Consider the following 22,562-nt stretch of genomic DNA (forward strand, 5'->3'; position numbering starts at 1 on the left):
TCAAGCCCAACACGGCACATTTATTGCAATGAATCACACCCTAGCTTCCCCGGGAGGCACCATTTCTGGATCTCGAGGGCTGGCCTTGGAGCGGGACTGGCCTGCGCCCTACCCCGTGCTGGACTGGGCCCTGGAAATCGTGGCCTGGGGTCCACCGTGCCATGCCCAGCCCCTGGGCTCCAGGGGAGACAGTAGGGGGCCTGGCCCTCAGCCACTCTGTGGCTCTGTGTCCTCTGCTCTGCCCTGCGCAGATCTGGCGGCGAGGATGTCGGAGTCCAGCTTCAGGATCAGGGAGTTGAGGATGGTGTTCCTCACCACGTCCTGGGGCCTGTCTGTGTGGGCTGCGTCCTCGGCCAGCAGCTTCTCAGCCATGGCCCTGAAGAGGCTGCTGGAGAACAAGGCGTGAGCGGCGTCTTCAGGGCGTCCGGGACGGCCTTCCCGCCTGCGCGTCCCAGCCAGTCTGTGTCATGCGCCCGAGGGACCTCACCTCGGGGACCGGGTCTGTTCCACCTCCCCGCCCAGACCCCTCGCACTGCTGCGCCCCGGGGCCCCATCGCGAGCGTTCCCGCACACCCGCCCCGGGTCAGACTCTGCCCCGCGCACTGGATGTGGACTTAGTCCTAGCAAAGCCCTAGGACAGAGAAAGCTTAGGCCTCGAGCCTTTACCTCTCTGTGCCTCAGCTTTCTCATCTGTAAAGTGGGGCCTGGTGACAGGGCCTACACTGCCTGTGGCTGTTGTAAGGAGGACGTACGAAAAGGCACGTGTGGAACGGGACCTGGCAGGTGGCCAACTTGCAATAAATGTTAGCTATTTTTATGACTCTGTTATCATTACACTTTACAAATGAAAACAGTGAGTCTCAGAGGTATTAGGTGACCCCTGTGCCCACACCAGGCAGCGGCAGCAGAGACAGAAATCCAGGCCCTCTGGTTCCGGAGGCTGTTTCTTACCTCCTCTTGCTGCTTTGCATTCCGCCCTCTCTACAATGGGGCATACTCCTATTCATCCTTCAAAGCCCTACTCAATGTCACTTCTTCTGTGAAGCCTGCCCCAACCCCCCAAACTGATCTTCCTCCCTCCTGGGCCGTCTGTAGGCCCCAAGCATCCTTCCCTCAGAGCCCATTAAGTAAGGACTATTTGCATGTCTTTCTCCCCACAAAACATTGCTTGAGGCTAGGGACCTCTTACTTCCGGCAATGCCTGGCACAGAAGAGTTTGGGAGGGGAGGGGAAGGCTGGCGGGGAAGAGGGCAGAGGACGGCTGGGACGGCCACCCTGGGATATGAGCACAGGGCCCTGGAGGGCACCAGGCAGCCTCTGCCCCTCACTGGTGCTCGGGTCCCCTCAGGTCCAGGGAGAGCGCGAGGGGCCACGTGGGCCCCACCCTCAGCAGGGATGGTTCTGCGGGTCATGACCCCAGAAGAGACCGGAGGCCAGGAGGGCCCATGGAGCAGTCAGTTCCCAGACGGGGCTCAGCCCGGAGGTCAGGGTCATGAATCAAGACGGGGTCCTCTTGGAGAACTCGGGAGCTCGGTCAGGAAAGCAGAGGTGCTCAGACAGCTGGAGGCCAGCCCGTCCCCGAGCCGTGGGAGGGAGGGAGCCCCGAGCATCCGCACGGACAACACGCAGTCCAGACAGGCTGCCGGAGGGGGAGGGACGGAGCCCGGGCCCAGGCTGGTCAGGGGGCAGCTGGCTGCACGGGGGGTACGAGTGGCAGCCTCTGGGAGAGTGGGCTGACTTCGGTAGACACAGAGCGGCCCTTGTGTCATGGGCCTATCTGGCGCCCAGGCAGGGATGGACGGTGCCTGGCGTACTGTCAGGGCCCAGGGCCAGGGCCCGGGGCCTCCCCTACCTTGCCTGCAGGGGATACTGCTCCAGGACGTCAAGGAGAGGCCCGTCTTCCGTCTCTGGCAGCAGGGAGCAGAGGAACAAAGCCAGGACGGCTGAGATGCAGCAGACAAGGATGGGCAGGAGGCTGGGTGTCTGGTCGATAATCATCAGGGACAAGATGGCTCCAGCTGCCCAGGCCATGGACATCAGCCCCAGGCCTGTTGCCCTGGGAGGGGAGGGGAGAGCTGTCTGGGAGGCCCCGGGGCCCAGAGGCTGGGTGGTGGTGGGCAGAAGCAGCAGGTCCCCAGAACCTCACATGCTCCCCCACAATTCAGGGCAATCAGTAATTCCTTCTGGGCCTCCTTCATGGGTCAGGAGCAGGAGGAGGGAGGCCCACTGGGCAGTGCGTGGATGGGGGGGATGGGGGGCAGAGGGGGAGGATGCGGGGGCCTCAGAGCAGCGCAGTCACATTCCAGGCTCGCTGTGCAAGGCAGGGACTGCGGTCAGACTACCCGGTTCTGCCTTCTGCTGTCCGGCCTCCACCTGATTCTGTGGTCTGAGGTCGGGCTAACAAGGGGGTCTGGGGGGCTCCTTGTGAGAGTCGATTCAGGGGATTCAGGGAACCACTCAGCACGTGCCTGTCCCCAGGTGCACTTGGTCTCCATCCCGTGCCGCCCCTGCCTGCCAGGCCACCCACCTGAGGACCGTGGGCAGCAGCTCAGCAGTGTAGATGAAGGACACGGTGGTCGAGGCCGCCAGGCTGAACTCTCCAAGCGTGACCGTCAGGACCATTATGGATTTCAGCTCTGTGGCCAGACAGCAGGGTCCCTGAGTCTGGGGCCATGTTCCCCTGGGGACAGGGCTGGGGGCGCCCGTCTGTTCTCCCTCCATCCCCCAGTGGGCAGCTGGTCAGCAGACCTGGCCCCACTGGCCGGAAGTTAGTTTATCTGTAGAGGGGCTGTCCCCTGGGTCCCCGGGCTCCTTCCTGTCCTCACATCCTCCCCTGCTCAGGGCGGCCCATCTCCCATGTCGCCTCTGCAAGGTGCACGGGCCCGGGAAGAGTTTGGTCCCTGGAGCCCGGACTGTCGGACCTTCTGGGATTCCGCATTCTGGGCGGCCAGGTGTGCGCACTGAGGGGGGAAGCCAGGGTCCGGGGGAGCCCCTTCCTCAGCCCCGGTGAAGCCGCCCCCCCCCCGCCACAGCCTCTGCGGGCCCCTGCCCCGGCCCCTCCCCGCTCTGCTCTTGGCTTTGGGCTGAAACCAGAGCCGCATTTGTCTCTTGGGGATTCCTAGTATCCCTCACTCAGTTGAGAGTTTTAAGCGTTTCTGTCTGACTCAGTTATAGGCCCACGTTTTACAAAAAGCACCGAGCAACAGAAATGTAAGAATACACTGTATCCCCATTTTGTTTTAGCCAGTCCACGCTGCCCGCATCTGAGAGAGGAAGGGTCTCAAGCAAGACACACACGATTCTAACTACCCCCAACCCCCCGCAGAACAGGAGGGCTCCCTGGAGGCAGAGGCAGAGCCTGGAGGTGGCCTCCCCACCCCAGCAGCCAAGGGCATCTTGCGGTGAGCAGTTCCGATGGAGTGAACACTGCCGTCTTCACACCCGTGTCCTCAGCCCTGCCACTTTCCAGCCCTGGCACCCGGGGCATGCACGTCATCCGAGGGCCCTTGGAAAGTCTGAAAATGCTGCTGCCCCTCCCCGCCCCCATTTCCTTGTCTGGCTCTAAGCTGAAGGGACCGCGAGGCCACCACGCAAGAACGCTCCCGAGAGTCGAGCCCACCGGTGCACGCAGTGCTGAGCGGGCAGGCCGTTTTTCCCCGTGAAGTTACAGATAACAGGCACCTCCCCGGCAGAGGCTCCGGAGGGGAAGCAGGGCCTGGGGCACTGGGTGGAGGCCTCTGTGAGCCCGTGTTCACAGCCAGCCATCAGCTCTGGTAACTGGAAGGAGGCCCCTGCACCCCCCCCCCCCCCCGAGGATGGATCCCTGGGACCGCACCCCCTCCTGTCCCAGCTTCCAGCACCCAGCCTTGGAGCTGTCCTTTGGGGAGGGCAGTGCTGCTCCGGGGACTGGCCCCAGCTCAGGAGGGTCCATGAGCCATGGGAGCAGGAGAGGGACTTCTGGGGTGCCTGGTTGGCCCAACTGGGGAACAGGAAGGGTCTAAGGAGGCGGGGAGGCTGGGGGCTGCCAAGGGGAGGGTGAGCCGTACCGGAGGGGAGAAGGCTGAGCAAGCACATCAGGGCGCCTTGGAAGAGCGTGGCGAACAGGCTCCACTTCCTGCCCATCTGCTCAAGGAGGAAAATGCAGCACAGCCGGGCGGGCATCTCCAGGACACTGGGGATCACGTGTCGGAAGTGGGTATCCATGTCCAAGTCCTTCAACTTGAGATACAGCGTAAAATAGCTGTAACCGACAGTAAACCTGGAATGAAGCCAGGAGAGGGAGAGAGAGAGACGGACAAGCCAGGAATGAACACAGAGGCAGAGGGCGCCTGGGTGGCTCAGTGGGTTAAGAGTCTGATTTGACTTCAGCTCACGTCATGATCTCACTGTTGGCATGATCGAGCCCCGTGTAGGGCTCTGTGCTGACAGCGTGGAACCTGCTTGGGATTCTCTCTTCTTCTCTCTCTGCCCCTCCCTGCTCAAGAGCTCACTCTCTCTCTCTCTCAAAAATAAGTAACTGGGGCGCCTGGGTGGCTCAGTCGGTTAAGCGTCCGGCTTCGGCTCAGGTCAGATCTCACGTTTGTGGGTTCGAGCCCCACATCGGGCTCTGTGCTGACAACTAGCTCAGAGCCTGGGGCCTGCTTCAGATTCTGTGTGCCTCTCTCTCTCTGACCCTCCCGCCTCATGCTCTGTCTCTCTCTGTATCAAAAATAAATAAAACATTAAAAAAAAATTAAAAAAAATAAGTAACTAAACTTAACAACAACAAAGAGAGAGGCAGAGTCCAGTGAGGCAGGATGGGATGGGAGGCAGCAATAAAGAAGCACAGAGCTCTGGACCTGGAGGCCAGCTGTGCCCTCAGGCCTCCCCGCCAGAGCATGCCGGCGCACACCCTCCCCTCCCGGAGCTCCCGGCATGCTCTGCTCGGGGTCCCTGTGGGCCAGTCCCCAGTACTCACCACACACAGCCCATCACCAGGGTCATCCTCCGGAGGTGCTTATTGCTACAGAAGTCCAGGATAGACGCCTTCATCACCCTCTTTCCTGGCATCGGCAGCTACAGGACAGGCGGGAGCAGGAGGACCCAGGCTTGCTCCCGCCCCCCACCCCCAGGCCCCCCCAGTCCCAGCCTGGCCTCTGGCCTTTGGCGGGCAGGGCTCGATTTCGCTGTCACCACTGTCCTCAAAACGTGGACTGAGGGGCACCCCCTGGGCAGAGGGCCCTTCTGCAGGGATGAGGAGGGAAGAGGCTCCCCCCACAGCCCCTGCCCGGGCCCCACTGCAGGCCTGCGGCCTCTCACCTTGTCCAGCAGACTTTCAGGAATGGTCTTCTTGTTCACATCAGCCGCATAGCACAGCGTCTGCTTGGCTTCGTCCAGCTTCCCTTTGATCAACAGCCACCTCGGAGACTCCGGCAGAGCCCTGCACGGCCCACCCACACTTACACACCCTTCCAAGATGCCAGAGACCCCCACCCTGAGGTGACGTGGGTGCTGGAGGCTTTGAAAGGGACCATCTACCTCAGGGTGCCCCTGCCCCTGTGTGGCAGTCAGCCCTCCCCCCACGGGCCACACACGGCCCCCAGTGCCACCCCCGACGTGGGCTGCTCTGCCCTCTAGCTCCTTCCCCTTCAGCTCCCTCCACAAGCTCCCCACCTTTCTGTCTCAAGCGTCACCCGCGCCTGCCCAGGCGCACTGAGAGCACTGTGCCCCACACCCACACCTCTCATCGGACCCCCACTCCCACGGGTGGTGTTTCTGGTCTCCTAACAGCCTGCAGAATATGGAGGGCAGGAGCCCGGGCCCAGCCCACCTGCCCGGGGGAGTAGAGGTCCTCTCTGTCCCCTCTTCCTCCCTGCCACACTGGCACACTGCCCACTGCCTTTGACCTCTGCGTAACTCTGGTCCCCAGTTCTTCCCGATCCCCGCCGGCTCTCAGAATCCCCACAGGTGAACACTTAGAGCGCTTATCATGTGCCTGGGATTGTGCCTGATGCCCTTACCTGAGTACTATTCGGTTTAACCCTGCCCAGCCTGGACCTTGCTGGATTACCCTCATTGTATCCCCTGCCTGGAGGGGTCAGCACTTGCCCAAGGTCACAGAGGCAGGGCTGGTGTGGCCCTCAGCGCCCTGATTAGGCGCCTTTACAAACTGTGCCATCTGTCCGTGCAGACCCTCGCGTCCCCCTCCCCCAGGGCCCCCGCCGGAACTCCACGGCCGGCAGTGCAGAGTGTGCCCAGGACACTGGACAGGGCTGCGTTCCTTCGGCGTGCCCCCCCCTCCCCCCCTCCCCTCGGGCCGCTGGCCCCCCACATCCTTCTCCACGGTAAGGCTGGGGAACTCTCCTAAAGAAAGTCACCCGACCGGGACTTCTTCGGAAAGATGGGAGACTGACCACATGCCCCCGTGAACCACAGGAATGAGAAGGGATGGCAGTAAAGAGTGGGAGAGAAGGCGGGGACGAGGGAGACTTAAACACACAGAGCCCGGCCTGCTGGCCGGCGGCCGCACGGCAGGCACAGCGCGCAGCGAGGCGCCCTGGCCACCCGTCCTCAGACACGGGGCTCCGGTTCCCTCTGTAGTTTGCCCCAGAGCACAGGGGAGGCTGAGGACAAACACAGGGGAACTGAGTGGAAGTCCCAGTGGCAATGCCGAGTCCCTGCTCCCAGATCCACTGGTGGCAAAACAACCCACTGGGGGCAACTGCCTAGCGTGGGGCCCCCTCAATGAAAAGGCACCTGCCATTTGGTCACCCAGTGGGAGTGGTCCTCACAGTGTGGTCAGCGGACCAGCACCATTGCAGTGCCTGGGATCGTGTTAGAAATGCAGATTCTCAGGCCCTACCCCAGTCCTGCTGAGGGCAGGGCCCAGTCACTGAAACTTTCACAAACACACCCCCCGCCCCACCCTGTCCTGCCCCGTGTGATCGATTCTGAGGCTCCTAGAAATCTGAGACCCAAGTCTATCAGTTTCTGTTCATAGTCTCTTTAGTTTCTTAATAAGTTGCTCTTAATGATGAAGGGATGACTGAAACCCACTAAATATTGGGGGGGAAAAAGCTCCCATTGAAACAGGGGCCAAAATAACCAAGCAGGAAAAAATAATTAGTCCAGAGGACACAGGTAACATAGGGAGCAGGAGGAGAAAAAAAAAAGAAAAAGAAAATTCTAATTTGTATTCCCCGAAAACATTCGAGAGTGTTTTACAATTCCATTTTCATAATGCAAGTTTCAAATGCTATTGAGAAAATTTAAAAAATCAGGGGCACCTGGGTGGCTCAGTTGGTTAAGCGTCTGACTTCAGCTCAGGTCATGATCTCATGGTTTGTGGGTTTGAGCCCTGTGTCGGGCTCTGTGCTGACGGCTTAGAGCCTGGCGCCTGCTTCAGATTCTGTGTCTCATTCGCTCTCTGCCCCTCCCCGTCTCACTCTGTGTCTCTCTCTCAAAAATAAATGTAAAAAAATTTTTAAATAAAATTAAAAACAATTTTTTAAATTAAAAAATCAGAGACTGAGGAGGGCAATGTAGCCGGATGTGACAATGCAGATGTTTGTCCCAGGGCTAGTGACAATGACAGATGACCTCATCTTCTAAAGAGAGGTGCTAGCACGTTCAGGACAAGACTTATAGAAAAAATGATAACAATAATAAAACACAAAGCAGTCTGGCGACCATCTCTCCCAGCTACTGCGGGAGGCTGGAAACTTCTAGTTCTTGGTGCTAAGGTTCCCGGCCCCAGGCTTCTCTCATCTATTCGAGCCTGCTGAGGGGGGCTGCTTTTTGGAAGGGGGTCCGCCCTCCCACTCGCTGCCTGGAGCTTACTGGTTCGGAAAAGCGAGAGCGTCCCCGTCCTGCAGACAGTCACTTAGGAAGGGTGACTCCGTGTCCCCTCAAGGTGGGGGGCCTACACAAAACCGGAGATGGGGGAGCCCCCTCTCCTGGGTGTGATCCAGAAAGAAGGCGGGGCAGCCCCCCCGCAGGGGTAGGGAGGGTGCTGGGGGTGGTGAGAATCTTTGGCCAAGCAGACCCCACTGTCTTGAAGTCACCCTGCCACTAGGGTGAAGAGGCCCCTGCAGGGAGAGGCGGTGGAGCGAATGCCAGGGACAGGGTGCGGGCGATCACAAGGACAGTGCCCAGAGCATCCGAAGACACCCTGAGCCCCGAGGACGCACGCATGGGCCCGAGACGCCTGCAGCTGAGCATCAGCCCTACAGACGGCAGTGACCATGTCACAGTGTCTGCTGCGCACTGATCTCTCTTCTCCGATGGCCCATTTCCTGCCGAGGACCTGGAAGCTCACAGAGCAGGCAGACAGAAGACGGACAGAATACTGTCCTGGGCCAGCCAGCCACCAGGGAGACGCTGCAAACTAGATGCAAGATCAAGCTTTAAATTGGACCGGATTGGATTTTTTTTTCCATGCCTGAAAGTGAGTCTGAATTATCGAAATGAGATTTTCTTCAAACTAAGAGATGGAACCTGACCGCAATAATGTCAAGTGTCAGCAAAGGACAGCTGACTGGGTGGCGTCTGGAAAACAGACGTGATGCAGTAGCCATCTCCTCCCAGAACGCGGAACGAGGGGGGCGTCCCCCAGAAGAGCGAGCTAAGGGTCCAGAGCGATGCCTTCTGGGGGAGGAATGGGGGGTGGGCGCTGAGGGGAGTTGAGACTGTGGACTTGTTTTTGTTTTGTTTAACAATTTTTCATTTTTGAGAGAGAGAGAGAGTGCGGCGAGTGGGGGAGGAGCAGAGAGAGGGAGACACAGAACATGAAGCAGGCTCCAGGCTCCGAGCCGTCAGCACAGAGCCCAACTCGGGGCTCAAACCCACGAGCAGTGAGATCATGACCTGAGGTGAAGTCGGACGCTTAACTGAGGCACCCGGGAGCCCCTTATTTTTTACCATAAACCTTTTGGTTGTGACTTAGTCATTAACCACTTGCCTCTATTGTGTTAATGACATTTTAAAAAACTGTTTCAAGGTCAAGCCATGAAACACTATTTTCAAGCTACGTGACAGAGTCATGCCCCCTGGCATCAGCACCTGCCGAATTTAGAAGGTCCCCAGGCCACCTGCATGCCCTCGCCCCTGTCAAACCCATGTCGTGTGCGGCGCACTGGGGAAAATGGAGAGACTCTGGAGCCATGTGGGCTGAGTCCATCCCGGGTCCTGCCACGCTGTGGCCTTGGGCAAGTTACTTCCATCCTCTGAAACCTCAGTTCTCCCCTCACCCCCACCCCTTCAGCCCCTAAGACCTAGACTCACACCCATCTTTCAGGGTTGTAAAGTTTAAACGTGATGACTCCAAGGTGAAACCTAAGCCTTCCTTCACGCTAAACTTGACCCTTCACCAGGTGATTTCAGTATCTTCCTCTCTATCTGCCTTCTCCTCCCTCCCTCTCCAATCATTTGTCCCTTCCTAGCTCTGGTCCCTCGGGTCCCACAAGTCAGAACATCACATACCCCCCTGACTCCGGCTCTGCTGCCCAGCCATGTCATCACTTCACCCCTGCCCCGCCGCAGCCCGGCCCTGCCGCAGACTCATCTCAGGGGAGGCTCCTTTTTTAAGCCTCTCTCCATTCCCTCATCTCCCTGCAACCTCACAAGGCCACCTCAAAGTCACCAAGGCCAGTCGACTCTTCCCCAGCATCACCTTTCTTGCCTTCAACCTTGACCATTCTCTTGTCCTGAGCTCCTGCCTCTCAACACTTTGCCTTCCACTTTTCCTACTCCTCTGACATCTCTTTGAGGGTCTCCCCTGATGGGGATTGACGCCAGGGTTCCAGAGGCTCTGCCCTGGGCTCCTTCCCACTTCATCCACATCCGTTTTCTCCAAGGGAAAACCCCACCCACTCCACCCCTCCCTCTGAACCCCTCCACTTGCAGCCCAGTGGACCCAGCACTGTGCAGGCCCTGTTTGCTCACCAGATGTAGGAGATGAGGGGGAACACAGGTACTCCGCCCACCAGAAACAGCAGCCGCCAGTGGGGAAGGCTGTAGGCAAGCCCCGTCAGGAACATGACTCCCACGGAGAAAAAGCAGTGTTCCAGGATGATGGCATGGGCCCGGTGCTCAGCCACTAGCCACTCGGTGGCTGTGCAAAGGCCAGGAGGACAAACGCATGGTCGGTTCAGTATCCCCAGGGCCACCCCTGTACCCAGGCTTCTGAGATCCGCAGCCCTGCCCTGGACGGTTCGGTCTAGTGGACAAACTTCTGCGCTCGGGGCCCAGTACTAGAGAGGCTCCAGTCCTTTCTCAGCCTGACTGCTCCCTCTGAACACATCGGCCCGACCACCTGTGTCTCTCTCAGGGATGGCCCAGTTCTGGGTACAACTCCTCACACGTGGCCCGACACGGGGTAAGACAAGGAATCTGTGCCCTTGTTTTTAGTGCCTCGGGGCTTTGGCCACCTAGGCCTCGGGCCCGGGGAGAAGCCACTTCCTTCTGACAGGCTCCAGCAAGAAGAGGCCTTCCACCGGGGACCCCAGGGCTTCCGAGACCGCAGCGGCTGGACGCTGAATGAGGGGCACTGAGGGCTCTGGCACCCACAGTACTCCTCTCGTAACCCGTGTGGGGCCCCGAGCAAATTGGCTAGCTTCCTGAGGCTCGAGCATTCTTCTCGGCTAAAGGGATGATGGATGAGCGCTGTGGGAGAGGGTGCCGCGGTGACGAAGTCAGACAGTATGCAAAGAGTTTCGGAGCTCACCTGGTCCTTCCGAAGGGCTCAATCAATGTAAGCCGTGTGGGGGGATGCAAGGGACCCAAGGGGGGATGTGGGCGGTACGAGGGGACTAGGATGGGGGATGAGGGTGGAAGAGCGGCCTGAGCACAGTCTCCCGCACCTGCAGGCATCTGGGAGTGGAAGCTCCTCCCTCCGCTGCCGGCCTGCATTGGGCCTCAGCTGTTAGTCCAGCGGGGTCCCAGGAGTACCAGCCAGCCCCGCCCCCGCGCTGCCCCGCCCCTCTAGGTCCCTCCCCCGGCCCCTCCAACCCCTCCAGCCCCGCCCGCACTTCACCGGCCCCACCCCCTGTTCCCCACCAGCCGGATCCCCCACCCCCGCCCCGCGCCACCCCTCACCACACCCCACGGCTGGGCCTCACCTAGAGACACGCTGCTGATGGTGTAGCCCACCAAGGCCTGGGACACGCCGAAGCGGAAGAAGAGGTACTGGTGAAAGGTGTTGACGAAGGCCGTCCCGAAGCCGAAGACGATGAGCCCCAGCAGCGATATCAGGATGGAGGGGTAGCGGCCCAGCCTGCGGGGCGGCGATAGGAGGCTGCGCCGAGCGCGCGGACCCCTGGCTGGCCCAGCCCGACACCCCGGGGCCGGGCCCTGAGCCCTCGGTGGGCCCCCCCGACAGCCCCTGCCCTCACCTGCCCCGGCTTGAGACGCTAGCTCTGAATGCCCGCGAGCAGGCAGGGGCTCCCAGGAACTCCGGACACTCACTTGTCACTTATGAGCCCGAAGAGGAGAGACCCTAGGAGGAGGCCCGTCGTGAGGATGGTCTGCACGGTTTCCGAGTTCTGTTCCTTGCCACACACCAAGTCAAACTGGGGGTTTATACAGCATTGGCTCCATGTCTCCAGCCAGGGTCAGCCTTCTGGGTCCAGAGACTAAGCCTGCGTCCCTCTACCCCGCCCCCAGCCCCCAGCCCCAGGGGCCTTTAGGCAGAAGAGGCCTGGGACAGGGACAGGCATCGTGCCGGCAGCCTGCCTCAGCTGCGCGGCATCTGTCCTGCACCGGGCAGGCTCTGGGAGAGAGGCCCGGAGAGCGGGGACCAGAGGCCTGGCCAGAATGGGGACGAGGTGGAGAGGTAACGGAATCACGGAAGACAGAGGTCAGGCCTCAGGCTGGAGAGTTAAATGGGGTGGGTCTGGGGGTGAAGGGCCCAGGTGCAGCTGGGGCTGAGAAACCCTGTAAGAGGCGCCGGTCAAAGCTGCTTCTTCCCGGGGTTGTCTGTCTCGTGAGAGTTCAGAGGTCTGAGCTGCAACTCCAGAAGCAGCTCCCTGGACAGATGGCAACAGTGCGCCTGACATATGTTTCCTCGCCCCAAACCACTCTAGCTTCCTGGCTGAGGCAGCTGAGGCCAGGGCTGGACAGCAGGGCCCTGAGGTTCTGCCCTGGCTCTGCCTCGCAGGGTGACCTTGCGCCAGCTGCTTCCCCTCCCTGCGCCTCAGCGTCCCCACCTGCGCAGTGAGGGTGAAGGCACACCTCTGGGCCTGCGGGGGGGGGGGGGGGGCTCTAGACAACTCGGGAGAAGCCACACCTCATTGATCAGTGACCGCTTCTTGGTGTCAGGATAGACCCACCCATCTTGGCACGAGTCCGTGTGGTTGAGGCCAAATTGGATGATAGAATCCAGGTCCCAGGCCACCGGCAAGTACATGACGCATGTCTGGAAACTTCCATCGGGTTCTCGGGGCAGGGTCAGATTCATCTGCTCAGCCTCCGTGAGGTTGGGGCCCACTGCTAGGATCCAGCTGGTGTTGCAGTAGGGCCTCTGGGCTGTGAACACGAAGAAGTCAGCAAAGGTGAAGAAGGCCAGCAGAATGTTCGGGATGAAGGTGAGGACCACCAGCCTCCGCTGGAACGCGCCGAACTCCCCCGCCGCGTCCAGGACCTGCGCAAACTTGTCATCCTGGCTGGCTTTTATGGCCCTCAGTCCGTGTAACAGCATCTCCGGAGACCAGGAGCTGGAGTGTTCTTGTGCCTCATGCTTGTTCAAGTTCTTGGAGAGGCAGGAGGGTCTGCGCTCTGCCTTGCCGGTGCTTTCTTGCAGCATCTGTTGGAAGAAAGGACGCCGCGGCTCGGGGTCTGCCGCCACCACTCCCCAGACATCAGAGACGGGAGTGGGGGCTGTGACCAGAAATGGGCCCCGCGCTCTCGCTCTCTCTCTCTCTCTCTCTCTCTCTCTCTCTCGCTCTCGGAGTAGTTTGGATTCCAGCCTTGATGTTCTCTGTAGTTCCCTCCTTTACTTACAAAGCTTGTTAGTAAACATCGTCTGCCCCCCACGAGCCCACTCACCCCTGATTTTCTGTACACTGAGTGTTTTGAAACTGCTATGCTTCTGTTGTCGTGGGTAAATTCTGAGATGCTTCTGTGTCCCACAGCTTCCCCAGAGCTGAAACTTTGTTTCCACAGAGAGGCACTGACGGTCTTGCAAAAAGGAGGAGAAGTCTCTGGAGACAATTCCTTCAAAAACAAACCAACAGACAAACAACCTCCCCGCTCCCCCAATATCTGGACCAAGAGCTGCCAGGAAACTGAGGCCACGGTAGGCGGCTGGGAAGTGCTGAGCACAGAGACAGGGAGCCAGGCCTGGGCAGAGTGGGGGACAGAAGCATAGATGGGAACTGGAAGGGCAGGGAAGGAAAAGGGGAAGGGAGCAATTCTGACTGTAAGGATACTTATTACCTTGGAGTAAAAGTTCGAAAGGAAAGATTATGAAAGTCGTGAGAAGTCAACCCATTCTGAGAGTCAATGGAAACAGCGCTCGGCTGCATGTGTCCGAACGGTCTACACCGTAGAGAACTATCATACACACTTTTCAAAGAAATGCAAGTTGTAATTACAAGATGAACTCACGACAAGAATTGACAGAAACCAGCCATTTTTGGAGGGAAGACACTGAACTTGTAAACGAGACGGAAACACTGAAAGAAAGAGCTGAGTCGGATTTGACACAAAGAATTAGGGAACTGGAACATAGAGCCGAAATGTGAAACAGAGGCGAAAACCCTCAGGAGATACAAGGCTCCCCATGCATGGAGTTGGGAGACCAGTAGGAGCAATAGAGAAGTAAAATCTAAAGAGAGAAAAGCAATGCATTTGTTTTAAACTTGGAAAACATGAATGTGCAGACTCAGGAAATAGCACGTCCCAAGCAGGATCAATAAAAAAGAAACCCGTGGCTATGCACATTGCAATGAAGTCACAGGACACCAGGGACAAAGGTCTTCAGAAACATCTAGAGAGAGGACAGTTCACTGTCTTCTGTTAAAGAAAAGTAGATAGGCAACAAGGGAACCAGAAGAGAGTGAAAGTCTTTAGAAAAAAGAAAATCAGAGCCAACTGACCATTGTTTACTCATCAAAATTATCTGTCAAGAATGGGGTAAAATAAAGACAGTTATAGCCAGTCAAAACTCGACGGGGCATTCATTCAAAAGATCGGATTTAGTGGAGTTTCTAAAGACTAAGAGGAAAGCCTCAGATGCAATGAGCAATCAAAAAAGGTAAACACGTAAGCAAATCCAAATATTGTTTGCATTAAATAATAAAGACCCTGTCCATTTGTCGGATTCAAAACAAAGGTGAAAGGATGGGCAGCAATAGTATATGTCAGGAAGAACCAAAATACCCTGCAAACTTTATTTTTTATTTTTTAAAAAATTTTTTATGGTTTTTATTAATTTTTGAGAGACAGAGACAGTGCGAGCAGGGGAGGGTCAGAGAGAGAGGGAGACACAGAATCTGAAGACAGGCTCCAGGCTCTGAGCGAGCTGTCAGCACACAGCCCGACGCAGGGCTTGAACCCACGAACCGTGACATCATGACCGGAGCTGAAGCCGACACTCAACCGACTGAGCCACCCAGGCGCCCCTATTTTTTATTTTTTTTAAATGTTTGTTTATTTTTGAAAGAGAGAGAGAGAGACCGAGAATGAGCAGGGGAGGGGCAAAGAGAGAAGGAGACACAAAATCTGACACAGTTCCAGGCTCTGAGCTGTTAGTACAGAGTCCAATGCAGGGCTCAAACTCGCGAACCGCAAGATCATGACCTGAGCTGAAGTCAGATGCTCAACTGACCGAGCCCCACAGGCGACCCATCCTGAAACCTTCCTGTTGTTTGGGGTGTAGGACAGAGAAACCATGAGCTCAATTTGCATATGCATGGTGAAACTGAAAAGACAACTACTCCAAAGATGCGCTCAGAACAGTAGTGGGAACAGGTGGATGAACGGGGAAACACAAATACAAACCCGCAATCCAAAAGAAGTCAAAGAAAGAAGAAAAAAACAAACAAACAGAAAAAGTGGATGGCAATCACTGAGACTAAAGAAACGAGAGATGGTACATTGATTATCACTCATTCTAAAAGAGATGATTGGGTTGAGCCTTTTAAAAGTCAGATTCATATGCTGTTTTTCCAGAGCGTGCCCAGTATTTGCCAATTCTCCCAGAGCACACCCGGCCCATGTCTGTCGGGCTGGTATAATGACTCATAGTGTCCCCTTAGCCTCTCATAAGTTTTGATTTGTATGACGATTTGGTCACCCTGTGAGGAGGCATGAGTAAAGAATAAGCACGGAGGGTTAAGGGGAAAAGTTAGATTAGGCAAATAGTCATTAAAACAAAGCTGATTACGGGCACCTGGTGGTTCAGTCTATTGAGCAACGGACTCTTGATTTTGGCTCAGATCATGTTCTCACGGTGAGTTTGAGCCCCGCATCAGGCTCTACACTGAGTGTGAAGCCTGCTTAAGATTCTCTCTCTCTCTCTCTCTCTCTCTCTCTCTCTCTCCCCCTTGCTTCTCTCTCCCCCTTGCACTCTCTTTGTCTCTCTTAAATAAAAAAAAAAGAAAGAAAGCTGATTTAGCTACATTACTATCAAACAAAATAAAAAGATAAAGCATCATTTGGAATAGAGAGATTCACTATCTAAAGATAAAAGTTTGGTACACCACAGATGTTAATTTTAAATATATATGAACCTAACAAATGTCTTCTAATATATAAAACAGTAATGGGTATAACTAACAGGAGAAATTGACAGCTCGAATATCATAATGAGAAATTTCCATGCATCTTTTGTTTTTTAAGTTTATTTATTTTGAGAGTGAGAGCGTGCGCACGTACACACACACACACACACACACACACACACACACACACACACACACGAGTGGGGGAGGGGCGGGGGAGAAAGAAGCGCGAATCCTAAGCAGTCTCCATGTCAGCACCAAGCCCGACCCTGGGCTCAATCCCACAAACCATGATATCATGACCTGAGCTGAAATCAAAAGTCAGATGCTAAGCCACTCAGGTGCCCCTCCAAGGGGTCAAATATACAAAACCACAAAACCACAGTCAAGATAAAGATTCCTTCAATAGCACAATTAACGAGATTTTTCTAATGGCCATTTGTAAAATCCTGCATCTAACCCCTAGAGAAAACACATTTTTCTCATGTCTCCTTGGAGCATTTGCAAAGCTTTATCATGTACTAGGCAACAAAGCAATCCTCAACAAATCTCAAAGAATAGTCGAAAATTGTCTGTTACCACCTGATTAAGTTAGAAGTCACTACCAAACAGCTTAATAGCTTAATTTAGAATTCTTTTTTAAAATTTTTGAACATTTTTTAATTTATTATTGAGAGACAGAGCATGAGCGGGGCAGAGAGGGGAGACAAAGAATCTGAAGGAGGTTCCAGGCTCTGAGCTGTCAGCACAGAGCCCGATGTGGGGCTCGAACCCACAAACCGTGAGATCATGACCTGAGCTGAAGTTGGGTGCTTACCTGACTGAGCCACCCAGGTGCCCCTAGAATTCTTATATATTTGGGGGGTGCCTGGGTGGCTCAGTTATTTGAGCATCTGACTCTTTTTTTTTAATTTTTTAAATGTTTATTTTTGAGAGAGAGAGACCGAGCATGAGTGGGGGAGGGGCAGAGAGAGAGACGGAATCCGAAGCAGGCTCCAGGTTCCGAGCTGTCAGCACAGAGCCCGATGCAGGACTTGAACCCACAAACTGTGAAATCATGACCTGAGCCAAAGTCGGACGCTTACCCGACTGAGTCACCCAGGCGTCCCAAGCATCAGACTGCTGATTTCAGCTCAGCTCATGATCCCAGGGTCGTGGGATTGAGCCCTATGTAGGGCTCTGCACTGGACATGGAGCCTGCTTAAGATTTTCTCTCCCTCTTCCCCCCACCCCCATGCATGTGCTGGGGCGCACTCTCTCTTTCTTTCTCAAAAAAAAAAAAGAATTCTTGTATATTTTTCATACATTTGTAATACGGTTATAGTTGTTTGTCAGAGTCTGCCTTCTATCCTGGGACCCCTTGGTGGTCTTAATGATTTTTTAAAACTTGCATATGTAAGCTTCACTCTCTGCCCTTTAAAGTCCTATGGGGTTTGACAAACGCAGAGGGTCATGTATCCACGACACTATAGAGCATCACACAAAAGTTTCCCTGCCCGGAAAAATAGTCCTGTGTCCCACCTGTCAACCCTTGTCCCTCCTCTCACAGCCCTGGTACCACTGACCTTCGTACTGTGGATCTTGCCTTTCCAGAAGGTCATATAGCCGGAATCACAGAGTATACGGGTGTCAGATAGCTGGATCATAGAGTACGTAGCTTTTCCAACTGGCTTCTTTCACTTAGCAGTATGCACTTTAAGGGCGATCCATACATTTTCACGGCTTGATAGCTCTTTTTTTTTTTTTTTTCCTCACGGAGTCATATTCTGCTCTATCTACTTAGCACCATTTGTTTCACCATTCCCTTACTGAAGGACATCTTGTCATTTCCAATGTTTGGCAGTTGTGAATAAAGCTGCTACAAATATTTGTGCGGAGGGTTTTGTGTGAATGTGGTTTTCGGATCGGTTGGGTAAATACCTAAGAACACGGTGCGGGATCATATGGTAAAAACTATGTTTAGCTTTGTAAGAAACTGCCAAACGATCTTCCAAAGTGGCTGTACCATTTTGCACTCCCACCAGCAAGGAACGGAAATGCTTGTCTGTCTGCACCCTTGCCAGAAATCGGTGTTGTCAGATTTTTGGATTTTAGCCACTCTGATGGATGTGCCGTGTTTTTCCGTTCCTCAGTTCCTTTAAACTGTGATTCCCTCGTGACAAACAATGTTGTGTGCCTTTTCATGTTTATTTGTCCTCTGTAGATCTTCTTTGGGAGATCAGCACTTCAGACTGTTTGCTCATTTATAAACTGGGATATTTGTTTTCTTATTGTTGAGTTATGATTTTGTTGTCTATTTTGGATACAAGTCTTTTTATTAGATATGTGTTTTGCAAATATAGTCTCTAGTCTGGGCTTGCCTTTTTATTCTCTTGCCAGCATCTTTTGAAAAGTCGAAGCATTGTACCTAAAAATTCATTGCCGGGGCACCTGGGTGGTGCATTTGGTTAAGCATCCGACTCTTGATTTCAGCTCAGGTCATGATCTCAGAGTTCGTGAATTCAAGCCCCATGTTGGGCTCTGTGCTGACAGCATGGAGCCTGCTTGGGATTCTTTCTCTCTCCTCTCTCTCTGCCCCTATACCACTTGCTCTCTCTCTTAAAATAAATAAACTTAAAAACTTTTTACTAAAATTTATTGCCAAACCTAAGATCACCTAGATTTTCTTCTTTGTTTTCTTCTAGAAGATTTATGGTTTTGTGGTTTACATTTAGGCCTGTGATCTACTTTGAGTTCATTTTCGTAAAGGGTGTAAAATCTACGTTTAAAGTTTTTTTTTTTTGAGAGAGACGGAGACAATGAGAGTGGGGGAGGGGCAGATAGAGGAGAGAGAATTCCAAGCAGGCTCCGCACTGTCAGCACAGAGCCTGATGTGGGGCTCAAACCTATGAAACCCTGAGATCACAACCTGAGCTGAAATCAAGGGTCAGTGGGCGCCTGGGTGGCTCCATCAGTTAAGCGTTGTATTGCGCTCAGGTCATGATCTTGTGGTTCGTGGGTTCAAGCACCACATCGGGCTCTGTGCTAATGGCTCAGAACCTGGAGCCTGCTTCATATTCTGTGTATCCCTCTCTTTCTGCTCCTCCCTTGCTCATACTTTTTCTCTATCTCTCAAAAAAAAAACCATTAAAAAAAAAAAGAGTTGGAGACTTACTGGCTGAGTCACTGGGCACCCCTAAGATCTATGTTTAGGTTAACATTTTTGCCTATGGACGTTCCGTGCTTACAGTACATTTGATTATTACAGAAAAGCTGCGCTTTCTCCATTGACTCGCCTTTGCTTCTGTGATCAGTTGACTATTTATGGGCCCTACTCTGCGCCATGGCTTTACGTGCCTATTGCACGGCCAATTCTATGCCATTTGGATTACGGCAGCTTCACCTAGTAGGCCTTGAGATCAAGTAGTGAGTCTTCCAACTGGGTTTTTCTTCACTATTGTGCTGACTCTCCTGGGTCTTTTGCCTTTCCATATGAACTTAACTTTTTTTAGGTTTTTTTTATGTTTTTAATTTATTTTTGAGAGACAGAGACAGTGTGAGCAGGGGAGGGTCAGAGAAAGAGGGAGATACAGAATCTGAAACAGGCTCCAGGCTCTGAGCTGTCAGCACAGAGCCCGATGCAGGGCTCGAACCCATGAGATCATGACCTGAGTTGAAGCCGGACGGTTCACTGACTGAGCCGCCCAGGCGCTCCTCCATATGAACTGTAGAATCAGCTGGTTGATATCTGCCAAATAACCTGCTGTTATTATTTTTTTTTTTAAAGATTTTATTATTCAGTAGGGGCACCTGGGTGGCTCAGCTGGTTGAATGTCCAACTCTTGATTTTGGCTCAGATCATGATCTCATGGTCCTGAGACTGAGCTCTGCTAGGCATGAAGCCTGCCTGGGATTTTCTGTCTCCCTCACTCTCTGGCCTTCCCATGTCCATGCTCGCTCGCTCGCTCGCTCTCTCTCTCTCTCAAAATAAATAAACTTAAAAAAAAGTTTTTATTTTTAGGTTATCCTAACCCAACACAGAGCTCGAACTCACAACCACAAGATCAAGAGTTACATGTCCCCCTGGCCATGCCAGCCCAGCACCCCTACCCTGCTGACTTCCGTCAGGTTGGGAAGAACTGCTGTCTTGGGAACAATCCTGGGTCTTCTAATCCATGGACGTGGAATATCTAAATCTATAGACATATTTTTAAATATTTATTTGTTTTTGAGAGAGCACAGTTTGGGAAGGGTAGAGAGAAGGGGGACAGAGGATCTAAAGCCGGCTCTGTGCTGATAGGCTGACAGCAGCAGCCTGATGTGGGGCTTGAACTTACGAGCCACAAGCTCATGACCTGAGCTGAAGTTGGGCGCCCAACCAACCGGGCCACCCAGTTGCCCCTATCTATCTATATTTTTAAGTCTTATAAATATATATAGATATTGATATAATCTATATGATTTAAAAATATATATGATTTTAAAAACTTGTGAATACTTAAGAAAGAATTTATAAGAAGAGATCATAATGGAAATTTACAAATACTTACAAATGAGTCATAATGACTGATGACACATTAAAACTTGTGGGTAACATAAAAGGTGGTACCCTGTGGGAGTTCCTATTGAAAATCAAAAGACTGAAAATAAACAAAATGCCCATCATAAAAAGTGGGGGGAGAGAACAAAAGAATAAATCCAAATAAGTAAAGGAAGGAGATAATACAGTTAAGACAGAGATAAACAGAAGTCAGGAATATAATTATGAGACAGGACACCTTGGTGGCTCAGTGGGGCAAGTGTCTGACACTTGGTTTCAGCCCAGGTCATGATCTGGTGCTTTTGTGGGTTCAAGCTCTCCATCGGGCTCTGTGCTGGCAGCAGGGAGCCTGCTTGGGATTCTCTCTCTCTCTGTCACTCTCTCTCTGTCGCTTTTTCTCTCTCTTTCTGCCCCTCCCTCACTCACACTGTCTCTGTCTCTTTCAAAGTAAATAAACAATATATATATGTGTACACACACACACACACACACACACACACACACACACTCAGTCGGTTAAGCATCCGGCTTCGGCTCAGGTCATGATCTCACAGTTTGTAGGTTCAAGGCCAGCATCGGGCTCTGTGCTGACAGCTCGGAATCCAGAGTCTGCTTTGGATTTGGTATCTCCCTCTCTCTCTACCCCTCCCCTGCTCATGCTCTGTCTCTGTCTCTCAAAAATAAATAAATGTTAAAAAAATAGTTTAAAAATATATATTTTATATGTATTTAAAATATTTATGTATCATAAGAGAATCAGTAAAGCCCAAACTTGGTTCTTTAAGTAGATGAGTAAGTTAGATACATCTCTGAGGAAATTAAATAAAAAACAGAAAGTACAATAGACACTTTTATATATGGGGAAAAAAAGGAATAAACAGGAATATTAAAAAATATTAACCAAATGCTAATATCAACTTTATGTCAATTAATTGTAAACTTAGATGAATTAAATTCCTAAAACAAATGAGTCCAATGGACTCCAGAATAAACAGAAAGCCGTACAAGTTTTACAATGATGAAAGAAATAAACGCATAAGTTAAGAATCTTTTCACAAAGAAAACACTAGACCCAAAATGTTTGACAGGAGGTCTACCAAACATCTATGAAACACATCATTTTCCAGTTTTTTTTTTCCAGGAACTAAGAAGAGAGATCATTCTAACTTCAATAACAAAACTAGAAAACTACAGTACACCAGTGGAAATTATAGATTCATTCATTTATAAAAATAAATGTAAAAACTCAAAGTATAATGTTAGTAAATCAAATTCAAGAATGTACAAATAGGAAATATATACCATGATCAAGTCAGTTTTAAACTAGGCGCCGGGGTGGCTCAGTCGGTTAAGCATCTGACTTCGGCTCAGGTCATGATCTCATGGTTTGTGGGTTTGAGCCCCGAGTCAGGCTCTGTGCTGACAGCTCAGAGCCTGGGGCCTGCTTTGCATTCTGTGTCTCCCTCTCTCTACACTCTACCCCTGCCTGTGTCTGTCTCTGTCTTTCAAAAATAAATTATTGTTTAAAAAAACTTAAACTAGAAATGCAAAGATGGTTTCACTATTAGAAAATACATAAATACTTAATAGATTAAAGGAATAAAGCCATATGATCATGTTTAGAGACACAGAAAATGCATTTGATAAAATTCAATGGCAATTCATGATTTTTTAAAAAATTCTAGACAAAATTGATATTTTTTTTATCCAATAGAGAGAAGCTACTCCCTTCCCAAAAATATCCTAAAGGTGAAACTTTAGAATTATTCCCTTTAAAAATAAAAGGGAAGCATAAGGATTGGAAAGAAGAAAATAAAACCCCAAAGAATCCACAAATAATTAGAAACAAAAGGAGAAATTAGCAAGCTAGCTGAGCGCAAAGTGAATCTATGAAAGCCGCGTACATGGGCACCTGGGTGGCCCCGCTGGGTAAGAGTCTGACTCCGGCTCGGGCACCGCTCAGGATCTCACGGTTGGTGAGATTAAGTCCCGGGCTGGGCTCTGTGCTGACGGCCTGGGGCCTGCTTGGAACTCTCTCTCTCCCTCTCTCTCTCCCTCTCTCTCTCTGCTTCTTTCCTTCTCTCAAAATCCATAAACAGTTTTTAAAAAGTCAATTACATGTCTGTAAACCCCAAACCATTAAATTTGTAAAACTGTGCCATTTTAATGGGAAAATGTTCAAATTCACTTGAAATTAGAGAAATGCAAATTACAACAATACTAAGATAGCATTGTTTACCTCAGATTGGCAAAATTGAAAAGTTATGACAACACATTTTGTTGGTGAGGCCACGAGGAAACAAATTTGTGTTGACGCTGGGAATGCAAATTGGTCCAGATCTGCG

General features: G+C 52.5%; 1 protein-coding gene across 8 annotated transcripts in view; it reads right to left on the reverse strand.

Moving 5' to 3' along the window:
- Positions 1–22,562, reverse strand: part of SLC22A14 (solute carrier family 22 member 14) — a 32,260-nt gene continuing 9,698 nt past the window's right edge. For 3 of the 8 annotated variants that reach the window (XM_029940563.1, XM_029940555.1, XM_029940556.1), the window contains 11 exons: positions 13,021–13,152; positions 12,263–12,778; positions 11,443–11,546; positions 11,097–11,251; positions 9,922–10,090; positions 5,299–5,419; positions 4,958–5,055; positions 4,047–4,258; positions 2,528–2,636; positions 1,853–2,056; positions 1–388 (listed from right to left, as the gene is read on the reverse strand). In XM_029940563.1, coding sequence (XP_029796423.1) covers positions 208–388; positions 1,853–2,056; positions 2,528–2,636; positions 4,047–4,258; positions 4,958–5,055; positions 5,299–5,419; positions 9,922–10,090; positions 11,097–11,251; positions 11,443–11,546; positions 12,263–12,778 — 1,869 coding nt within the window. In that variant the 5' untranslated portion in view covers positions 13,021–13,152 and the 3' untranslated portion in view covers positions 1–207. Of the gene's footprint in view, positions 389–1,852; positions 2,057–2,527; positions 2,637–4,046; positions 4,259–4,957; positions 5,056–5,298; positions 5,420–9,921; positions 10,091–11,096; positions 11,252–11,442; positions 11,547–12,262; positions 12,779–13,020; positions 13,153–22,456; positions 22,520–22,562 lie in introns of those variants that run through there. The other 5 variants (XM_029940557.1, XM_029940559.1, XM_029940562.1 and 2 more) reach the window with 5 other exon arrangements.

Source organism: Suricata suricatta, chromosome 5 (assembly GCF_006229205.1).
Source record: "Suricata suricatta isolate VVHF042 chromosome 5, meerkat_22Aug2017_6uvM2_HiC, whole genome shotgun sequence".
In the NCBI taxonomy this organism is placed as follows: domain Eukaryota; kingdom Metazoa; phylum Chordata; class Mammalia; order Carnivora; family Herpestidae; genus Suricata; species Suricata suricatta.